General features: G+C 37.3%; 1 protein-coding gene across 3 annotated transcripts in view; it reads right to left on the bottom strand.

Moving 5' to 3' along the window:
- Positions 1-334: 334 nt before the first annotated feature.
- The window catches only part of METAP2 (methionyl aminopeptidase 2), a 34,311-nt gene continuing 23,532 nt past the window's right edge, over positions 335-11,113 (bottom strand). For 2 of the 3 annotated variants that reach the window (XM_036865156.1, XM_036865155.1), the window contains exons 5-11: positions 7,913-8,074; positions 6,972-7,153; positions 6,028-6,122; positions 5,691-5,787; positions 2,336-2,439; positions 1,718-1,833; positions 335-1,030 (exon numbers count right to left, since the gene is read on the bottom strand). In XM_036865156.1, coding sequence (XP_036721051.1) covers positions 778-1,030; positions 1,718-1,833; positions 2,336-2,439; positions 5,691-5,787; positions 6,028-6,122; positions 6,972-7,153; positions 7,913-8,074 — 1,009 coding nt within the window. In that variant the 3' untranslated portion in view covers positions 335-777. The remainder of the gene's footprint in view (positions 1,031-1,717; positions 1,834-2,335; positions 2,440-5,690; positions 5,788-6,027; positions 6,123-6,971; positions 7,154-7,912; positions 8,075-11,113) is intronic. The other variant, XM_036865157.1, reaches the window with a different exon arrangement.

Genomic DNA, 11,113 nt, shown 5'->3' with positions numbered 1-11,113 from the left:
CTAAAGGTTGAGATTTTAGTAAATCAAGGTTTTAAGTTGGTACAATGTTCCTACTAAGTTATGTTTTAATTAGATCTTTCCAATGTCAGGAGAAAAATGAAAGACAAGGACTAATATGGTCCTAAAAAGAAAATAAAGGTAAAATATTCCTAAAGCTGTATATTAATTTATGAAGATTCTCCTCCCACTTTATGCATGTATAGATCTTGTTTTAGCCACTATGTCAGAAGAAAAGTTTCAGTGCGGAGGTCTACAATCCAGATAAAAGGCTCTACATTTTCCTACATTAAGCTAAACTATTTCCTGTACAGAATTATAACCACAGACATTGAAATATAGCTCTCAGATCCGAAAATGTCTTTATTTTTTAGAAAATGGATTCCAGGAAGGTTAAAAAGCAATACCAGAGGGTATAGGTGCAGAACTGGATGTAGTCATTCAAAGCATTCAATTAAGAATACGGCAATATAAATATCTGAAAAGCATCTCTTAGGTGTTTGAAACAAAATGTATTAGGTCATTCCTAATTAATTGGAGCTTTATAGCATTTCCTAGACAGAAGGAAAACAGTTAACATTTCAAAGTCCTGAAAGCTTTTTCCTTGGTTAATTACATTAAATGGTTTGCCTTTTATCAAATTCCTTCCTTTTTAAACATGGATAAAAGTATTACATAGGTCCACTGTTAAACAGACAACAGGTTGCAAATTAATTCTGGTATAATGTATTCCAACAAAGCTTAGAAAATAAAAGGTGTTGTGGTGGCTCTGGACTAAATTTAATAGTCATCTCCTCTGCTGACAACTTCTTTACATGTTGGACGCAAAAGTATGGTATGTTCAAACTGCGCTGTATATGATCCTTTAATGTCACATAATGGTGGATATGGATCTACAATACCCAAGTCACACAGATTCTTCAGAGCCATCAAGTATTTACTTTCTCCCAAACGATCCAGCCATCTGCGGCAGAAGGCAAGGGTGCCAAAGTTTTCGTTGATGACATTTAACAAGTGTTTTGTTCTTGGAAGCCTAAGACAAGAAAATCCAAGATTAATAGTTGGCTAAAAAGTTAGCAACTCATTTCCCTCATTAAGGAAAACTCAAACCAAAGCTATGACTTCACTTACTAATTAAAGTTCAAAAACTCTTTTTTGCTGCCTCTTCCAACATTCAAAAACCAGAATGTATAATACCCAATTATAGACAGCAGATGAATAGGAGACCAGATGAAGGCTATCTTATATTTATGTGTCTATGCATGTGTGTGTTAAATTCCAAGTACAGACTCATCAATAGTATGAAGGTGGGAATTTCCCTTTTGGGGGAAATTTCGGCAGTAAGCTGAAAGACCCGAACAAAAAATAGACACTTCAACCATCTCCGAAAAGTAAAAAAAAAAAGTACATAAAAATATAAAGTTTACCAATGGGAAAATACTAAGAACAAAAACCCAGGAATGCCAGCAAAATGATAATCTCTGAAATTATTACACTTGTTGGAAACTGGATATGAAGAGAATACTTACATCATTTTCATCTCAGTTAAAATTTTTAACAGGACAATTTTTCTGCTGAATTATAGAAATCCACAGAACTTATTTTTAGGCCATAGAACTGTGCATTTATGAATGTGCCACTGTGGATGTCCGTCACTTTTAAAAATGCTGTTAACTGGGAAGAGAAACTCATCAGTCACATAAAAACTATAGTCTCTCACCTTATTGGCACGTGTCCAACATCAAAATTTTTCATGTAATGTGAACATTCCATATCATCATGAACCACGCCTTTTCCTGTGCTACCAAAGGTTTCAATGGCATATACTTCTCCTTCCTAAAAATATATATAACGGTCAAGGGTAGAGAAGAAAAATTCAGAAATTCAGAACTAGTTAAAATTCCCATCTCAACTTCAGGCTGAGGTAGTCCCATACCTGGCAGTCCTTATCTACCTTTTCCTGCTTTATCTCCTTAGTACTTTTGGTCTTTGTGTCATCTATTAAAATGTAAGCTTTACATAAGCAGGGAATTTTGTTCGCTACTACTGAATACATTCCAGTGCCTACTAAAGAGACGGGCACCTACGAGATGCTCAGTAAATATTCACCAAGTGTTGAATGAACCTTTGACATGCCTCACTTCCACAGCTGACTGAGCCCCAGTCTGACCAGACACAATCTGCACACTCACACAGCCCAATTCCTGTCGGGGTGAGTATGGATGGCAAGTTAATTTTGCTCAACATACTATATACTCAACTACTACTAGCTTCATAGTTTGGTAGAAAAAAAAAGTCAAAATGCTTCGCAAAAGAACAGTGTTAATGGCATACATACCTCCATTCTTGTTGCCTCTCCTCCTTTCACAATGGGCACTGTTTTCCCAGCATGTATTCTATATGGCCCAATTGAATGGCCATTTAGATTACGGATTGGTTTCACTGGCGTAACAGAAAAAAAAAAAGTTATTCAGGGTCTCTAAAAGCACAAACAGGTATGGCTCTATTAAATAACCCCACATTAAGACAGTTAAATACAAACTGGAAAACTACTGGGATATTGCAATGTTATTGATTAAAAACTAGAAGTAGGGAAAATGATGGAAAAAGAATAAACTATGTGATGAGGACATGATGGGGGTCCATCTAGGGAGTTATTGTTAATAAAAATACAGTCATAAAATATCATGTATATAAGCATTACAAACATGAAAAATATGTATTTTCATGGTTATGGACCAAAAGGTAATTTGAAAATGAGGATTCTGTGTCAAAATAATAGAATTAAGAAACCTTAAATTTTTTTAATTACATCAACATTTCAAATGTTAAAGAAAAAAAATCTAAACAATCCCAAGGTCCTGGGATCATTGATAGAATAAACAAATTGTGAGTACATTCACACAATGGAACACTTACTCAACAATAAAAATGAAAAGCTACGGATACACTGACCTGAAATAAAACCAAATGAGCAAAAGAAGGCACAATTATATACATACGGTGCAATTCCACACACACACGCACAGTTCAAAATTAAGCATAATTAAACTAATGTTTAGGGATGCATAATAGATGGTAAAGACAAAGAAAAGGAAATGCCAATCCTTAGTGCTCAAGATAGTGGCTTATTAGAAGAAGGCTTCTGTAATTGAGAAGGGGTATATAGAATGGGGGGGGGGGCTTCTGTAATGCTGGCAGTATTCTATTTGTCAAGGGGTAAGGTTACATAGCTTTTATAATTGTTCAGTTGAAGTTTTATATTGTGTGTATTTCCAGTTTTTATTATATTCCACAATAAAGGTTAAAAGAAAAAAATCTAGTTCTGCAGTGCTAGAATCTTCAGTGTGAGTTACCTTTCTTCTAGGGCAGAATTAGGTAGCAAGGTTTTTTTTTCAAATCTTTAATAATGACAAGCATATTACAAATTTAGGGGGTGGTACAGAAAAATAAGACTCTTAATTAGCTCTTAAAAAAAAACTTCCTTCTTATATAAATGATAAGCTAAATTTATTTTAAAATTCAGCAAGCATTATTATTCCTCTAACACCTGACAAACTGACCCCCCAGGCCAACCAAAAACACATTTAAATAAAAAGATTTCTTAGCCATACCAACCTAACACATATAACTAAGTTACGTAGAAGAAGCAGGGCTCAGGGGTATCCATTTTTATAGTATACAGGTTGTGGACAGTGGCAGGCTAATTCTGGAACGAACGGCTATAAAGGTAATTTTCCAATTCTATAGCTTCTTGGATCAGGTAAATAAAACCCACTCCCTTGAGGGCCCGGCCATGGTTCTGTCATGTGGTTTTTGGGAAATTGCTTCTTAAAGTTCAGCCTATTAGTCCATTTCTTCATCTTCCCAATATCATGATTGTCTATACTCTTTACGCTTTAAACTAGTAAAAATGAATTGTCACCCTCAACTAAGAACCCTGATCAACAAAATAACTGGTATAAAAAAGTGGGTACCGAAATGATAGAACCTAAAATGTTGCATTGGCTTAGTGGAAGAGGTAAGAAAGTAGATATTAAGGATCCCAACACTGCAGGCTAGAACTGTTATGTGGTGACTAAACATTAAGTCAAATTGTCACCTAATATACCTTGAAAGGAGGACCACATGCCAACCAAAGTTGTAGAATTAGGAGAAAATAGAAGGGAAAGATGATTTGAGAGAGACGTGAATATGTATTATTTGTTGTGGCACCGATCCCAAAACTGGGGGTGGGAAACAACAAATATTTGTTGAATACCAGTAAATTCCAGGCACTGTCATAAAATTTATATTTCTCAAAAACAAAACGAAACAAAACAAAACACGGTATCTTGAATCCTATTACAGTCAAAGAAACCTGGGTTCTTAGAGGGACTTCCTTGGTGGTGCAGTGGTTAAGAATCCGCCCGCCAATGCAGGGGACACTGGTTCAATCCCTGGTCCAGGAAGATCCGACATGCCGCGGAGCAGCTAAGCTCGTGAGCCACAACTACTGAGCCTGAGCTCTAGAGCCCACGAGCCACAACTACTGAAGCCTGCGTGCCTAGAGCCCATGCTCCGCAACAAGAGAAGCCACAGCAATGAGAAACACACGCACCACAACGAAGAGTAGCCCCCTCTTGCCACAACTAGAGAAAGCCTGCATGCATCAACAAAGACCCAATGCAGCCAAAAATAAATAAAATTAAATCTTTAAAAAAAAAAACTTTTTAAAAAGAAACTTGGGTTCTTAGAGGTGACATAATTTATCTAAACTCAAAGGTAGACCTGCCTAACCCCAAAGCATGTTTTCTTCATTAGCCCGTAACACCTCCCATCCAAGTGTGAGAAGTCTTAAGAATTTTTGACTTGTACAGACGTTCACAGGTTTAAGGATCTGCAAGAGAGCAACAAGGACAGGCTCTGTGTCAGGTCTTAGAGGAAGAACCACTGTGCAGTTGGTAGAACACCACAGTCCAAAAGTATCTACAGGGGAATGCAAAGGATGGTGAATGATGTGAATTTACTGAGGGACAAGGAAGCATGAGAGTCTCCATGCTAAATCAGATTACAAAGGAGTCAGGATTTGGTTAAAGGAAATATAGGAAACATTCTATAAGAAAGTTTTTAAGACAGCAGTTACAGAGAGCATGAGCACAGATTAGGAAGGAGAATGGTGGCTGGAGAGTGGTCAGATAAACCCTGGGAGTTGGAGAAAGGCTGGACTGACAACACCAGAAAGCACAGGTGACTCTGGGATTGTGTACACAGGCACTGGCTGGGAAAGACTAGGCAGCAAGGGGAATAAAGATTAAAGGAAGGACACACAAGGAATTAACTGGCCTCTAAATTTTGAATTCAACTTAAAAAAAAGGTGTGGAGAGTCATCAATGGAAAGGGCCTCTGGCTTCTGTCTGAGCCTGTGATTAGTCACAGAAAATCTAGCCTACATTTCAGCCATCCTGGGATAAATCCCCAGGTGTCTTCTTATCAGCTACCAGGGTAGATGACAACAATTCCCACCAGCTAGCTACGACAGAATTCCTACCATGAACAGGTCATTTCCTTTGTTTTTCCTCTTTATGTTCCCAGTTCCCAAGAGATAAAGATGAAGCAGCTGATCTAAAGAAAGAACTCAACGCTATCTTGCAAAATTATTTCTGCCAAGGTCACAGACATTTCAAAATAAGATGCATTTTTAGAGAACATACCTTGATATGTCTTCCCATCTATTTCAACTTCGTAGGATTCCATAACTTCTTGGATGGCCTCACCAACATCACATAGACGGACGTCGATTCCAGCACACTAAAAATAGAATCATGTATACTCTGTTATTCAAAGTGCAGAATTTTATAGCAACTTAACTTCTTAATATCTTAAAATAAGGGACAAGCAGAAATAACTTTCTCTATAAAAGCCTTCCATACACTGTATTACAATAACCCACTTAAAACCCTAAGGGTGGTGGACCAGTCTTACATAACCCAAACAGGCTATAAAGTGCTCAAAATATGTTGCATGAAATGGTGCTTACAATTCACATACCTTTATTCCAGTGTTAGTGGCATCTTTTACAGCTTTTAATAATGTATCATATTTGGGATTAAAAGTGACAGTAAAAGCGCAGTCAATAATCCTACCTGAAAGAGAAAATTTGTCTTTAAGTTTACTTATCAGCTAGTCAAATGATCTACTTTATAGTATCTACTCTATTAATTAACCTTGCTAGTTAACAGAAACATAAAATGATGGGCTCAAATGAAGGCAGCACATCAAGTACCCAGACAGCAATCATAATCAAAGGGAAAAAAAGTGTAAATAAGTTATACAAAGGTTTTGAAATGAAAAAATTAATTCCAGGGTTGGTACATACTACTTCAAGACAGCACCAATTCAATATTCACCCAGGCAGTTATACAAAAATATAAACAGAAACAAATCAAAGTGAGAAAAGCCTGGGGAACTAAGGAACAGCACGGTGGGCAGAGAAAATGTATAGGTCCACAGGACACTAGCCATCAGACCAGCTTCTCCAATTTAGTAAAACCTCAGGTAAGTATTTAAATCTAAGCTTTGCTTTCTCACCTGTTAAGTGAAAATAAAAGGTACTTACCTAACAGGGTTTGGGAGAGAATATAGAAAAGTTAACAATTATATATAAAGGTTGGTAAACTCAAAGGTTCTAAGTAAATGTTGTTATTATATGAATAAAAAATGTCTACAACAATGAACTGAATGAGATGTAAGATTCTATTTTTCATGTCTTGATACAATAGGTAATAAACCTCAATTATCCAACAGTTTTCACTGTACTCCACTAAGTAGGATGCTTTAAAGTAAATCTCAAAATCTGCCTCAACATAGCTCTACTGAAAAGTGAGGCATCAAGAAGAAAACATGAGAGTTCAGTATCTACAGCCCCACCCAACAGGGACAAGACTAGAGTTTTCAGGAGGAGGGTAGAGTGGGAATTATTTCTAACAACTCACCACTTATATGTGTTCCAAAGTCTATCTTACAGATGTCATCATACTGTAATACTGTTGTGTCACCAGCATTGGGAGTATAATGGGCAGCACAGTTATTCAGAGAACACCCAGTAGGAAATGCCAGGCCTGCATTTAATCCATTCTCTTTTATTAACTTCCGTGAACAGTCTTCCAACTTTTCACTTAAAAAAAAAAAAAAAAAAAAGGAATTTGTTTACTTTTATGTTCCTACCCTTATATACCTTACAGCTCATCAACTCCAGAAAGTTTACTAAAACTCTTAAATTACTTTCTGGGAGTGATCTGAGCACTTTCTGGATGTGACTAAATAACAGTCCTTTGACGCTATGAAAACAGTAGTTCATCTCTAAAAAATAAAGAGAATTTAATTCCACTAGAAATCTGGAGAAACAGAAAAACACGATCCACTTTCAACTTGATTTACCAGGAAATAAGATTCTTGACTTAGACTTAATTTAAATGCTGATTACGTTTTATTTTCTCAATGTTGCATGTTTTGAATATTCTTGGGATCAGAGTATTAAGTTGCCCTATAGCTTATTATTTCTCAAGGGGAAAGCTGGAGAAATAATTACTTTTATTGATTTCTTCATTGCATTATAAATGTTTTGTGTCCCAGAATTTTAATTTAATACGATTTACTGGATAACAAAGTAACAGATTTCCAAACAGAAAATAAGAATCAGTAATGTGTACATTTGTACACATGAGAGTACATGAGTACAAAATAGGGTGAATGAAGTTGCAAATGTCCTTATGGTTTCCTCATTACATCGACACTACAAGAATTTAGAAGGTATTTCTAGAACCTTCACTTAAAGTTTTTTGGCAAAGCATTACATAATGAAAGCCAAACATTACAATTGGAGAGTTAGCTCTAAATTTTTTTTATCATGTTCTTACAAAAACATCCCTTTTACCAGATTTCTATCATTGTCATCCCAGGCTTGATCCAGCTCATGACATATTTTCTAACTTGTCGATGTGCTTCTGCAGCTTCTCGAAAATCGTTCCAAATCTCTTCACTAGCTTGATCTAATGCTTTCTTTTCTTCACTTGTAGTTCTCCAAGCAGCTGTTCGCCTTTATAGTACGCATAGTATAGCATTAGTCATTTAATAAACAGCAAAATAAGCAAAACAGCTGAGAGATAAAAATACACTAACATATTTTGGACAAAAAATTACATAGTTTCTTTTATTAAAAGTCGGCAAAGTTTCGAAATACAAGTACCCACACAGGTACAACCAAACCTAATCAAGTTAAACCTTTCTTAAGACTCTTAGAAAAAAAAAAAATCCTCAAGTGGGATTTTATCCATAGTCAGAGGGACTAATACCCTGTACCACATAAAATAACACAAAAGTAGAGAACCAGAAAAGTCAGAAAAGAGTCCTAGAAACAAAGCAGAGGGGAGGAAAAAAAGTCATCCTTCCACTTGAGGTAATATAAATTTTCAGGATGCACCAAATATTAACATTTAACTTCACCAACAGGGCAAGTACTAATCCAAAGACTTGACCTGGCAACCTGCATATATCTTCCTCAAAACATAAAATATTATGTGCTTTTGCAGGATTTTTCTAATTGTATATATATTAGAGGTAATCTTCCTTGAAGGAGATGGCTCATATTTTAAAACTGCCAAGGATAACGAACAGATTTTTATATTCAGTATTTGCAAATGAAAAGATCTACTGACTCCCTTTTTAAGCAGTACATTTCAAAAACAATAACTGCTTCAAGTGAAAATCTTTTTTAAAGTTACAGCTTTCACAAATTCTTAAGCAATACTGAATACAGAATTCACAAGTCAGTGATCACAGAAGTATAAATTATACTTAGTATAAAAGTGATGCCTTCAAGAAATAACTCGTATTTGCCTCAAAGCCAGTGGTCAGCAAACTACAGCCTGCAGGCAAATCCAGCCTGGCACTTGTTTTGTAAATAAAATTTTTTTGCAACGGGACTTCCCTGGTGGCACAGTGGTTAAGAATCCACCTGATGGGCTTCCCTGGTGGCACAGTGGTTAAGAATCCGCCTGCCAATGCAGGGAACACGGGTTCAAGCCCTGGTCTGGGAAGATCCCACATGCCGCAGAGCAACTTAAGCCTGTGCGCCACAATTACTGAGCCTGCGCTCTAGAGCCCATGAGCCACAACTACTGAAGCCCGCGTGCCACAACTACTGAAGCCTGCGCACCTAGAGCCCGTGCTCTGCAACAGGAGAAGCCACCGCAATGAGAAGCCTGCGCACCGCAATACCCCTGCTCGCCACAACCAGAGAAAGCCTACACACGGCAACGAAGACCCAACACAACCAAAAAAAAATAAAAAAAAAAAAAATAATTAATTAAAAAAAAAAAAGAATCCGCCTGCCAATGCAGGGGACAGGGGTTCAATCCCTGGTCCAGGAAGATCCCACATGCCGTGCAGCAGCTAAGCCCGTGAGCCACAACTACTGAGCCCATGTGCCACAACTACTGAAGCCCGCACACCTAGAGCCCATGCTCTGCAACAAGAGAAGCCACCACAATGAGAAGCCCGTGCATCGCAACAAAGAGTAGCCCCCACTCGTCGCAACCAGAGAAAGCCTGTGCACAGCAACGAAGACTCAACGCAACCAAAAATAAATAAAAATAAAACTAAAAAATAAAAAGTTAAAAAAAAAATTTTTTTGGCAACATAGCTATGCTCATTCATTTATATACCATCTATACCTATTTTCATGCTACAACAGCAGAAGTGAATTAACATTCAAGACCTGAAATATTTACAATATGACCCTCTATAAAAAAGTTTACCCAACTGCTTTAAACTACAGCCCCCTAAGTTAATGCCCCAAAATGTTTTCAGAGTTTTTGTGTGTGTCAGCATCAAGTTCATTATTATTACTTCCTATCGCAGCAGCTACCTGTGCCAACACCTACTTCCTCTGATTTGCTACAAAGGCCCAAAGGAGCTGTCCTATGTGAAATTGAGGGTATTTAAGAGTCACAGAGGCTTCTATAGCTTATTTACTGTTGGGAAATATATTTTGGATCTATCTACTGCTGTTATTAGAAAACTGAAATATTATCAGTTTAAGGTCAATTTTAAACCCCTTACATACTTAAATGTATTATCAATTATTTTTATAGGAATAGTAAAAACTAAGAGGCAACTTGTAATCAAAGTATTCAAACAAACACCCTAAGAGCAGAAAGTAACAGGATAAGATCCTTTAAAAAGTATATTCTCAAGATGTGACTCAACCTTTTTCAGCTGCAGTACACTTATAGTTGCTCGCTCCATGCCCAGACAGACAAGCCACAATCTCCTGACCTCTAGTTGTAACTCTAGCCCTGTCTCTCCCAAAAGTCCAAAAATCTTTCCTGAAAACCAGGAATCCAAACATTCTAAGAATAAATCATTCTTAGGCACAAGAGTACTAGCTTTATTCTCAGATCAATCTTTAAGCAAAATAAATCACAATTCTTCATCTTTTACATGGACCATAATCCTGGCACATATACCTACAGCCACACCTGACAGTAAAGTCTGAAAGCACCTTCTGCTTCAAAAGCCAAAGATTTTTGTGGAAAGTAAAAATATCAGCTAATATTTACTCTAGGGTGGTAAGATAAAAGACTATGTCCACAGGGAACTGATGGATATTATGCATGTAGGGATGTGAAAAAGGAATTGGTCATTATCAATTCCCATTTCTTCTCCTCAGTCCAACCCTTAAGATTCTTCAAATCGGGGATTAACCAAGATGGCGGAGTAGAAGGACGTGCTCTCACTCCCTCTTGTGAGAACACCAGAATCACAACTAGCTGCTGGACAATCACTGACAGGAAGACACTGGAACTCACCAAAAAAGATACCCCACATCCAAAGACAAAGGAGAAGCCACAATGAGACGGTAGGAGGGGCACAATCACAGCAAAATCAAATTCCATAACTGGTGGGTGGCTGACTCACAGACTGGCAAACACTTATATGACAGAAGTCCACCCACTGGAGTGAAGGTTCTGAGCCCCACATCAGGCTTCCCAACCTGGGGGTCCAGCAACGGGAGGAGGAATTCCTAGAGAATCAGACTTTGAAGCCTAGTGGGAATTGATTGCAGGACTTCGAC

This window comes from Balaenoptera musculus, chromosome 10, assembly GCF_009873245.2.
Source record: "Balaenoptera musculus isolate JJ_BM4_2016_0621 chromosome 10, mBalMus1.pri.v3, whole genome shotgun sequence".
Classification (NCBI taxonomy): Eukaryota; Metazoa; Chordata; class Mammalia; order Artiodactyla; family Balaenopteridae; genus Balaenoptera; species Balaenoptera musculus.
The sequence above is the reverse complement of the archived record's forward strand: the minus strand, read 5'-3'. Positions and strand labels throughout refer to the sequence as shown.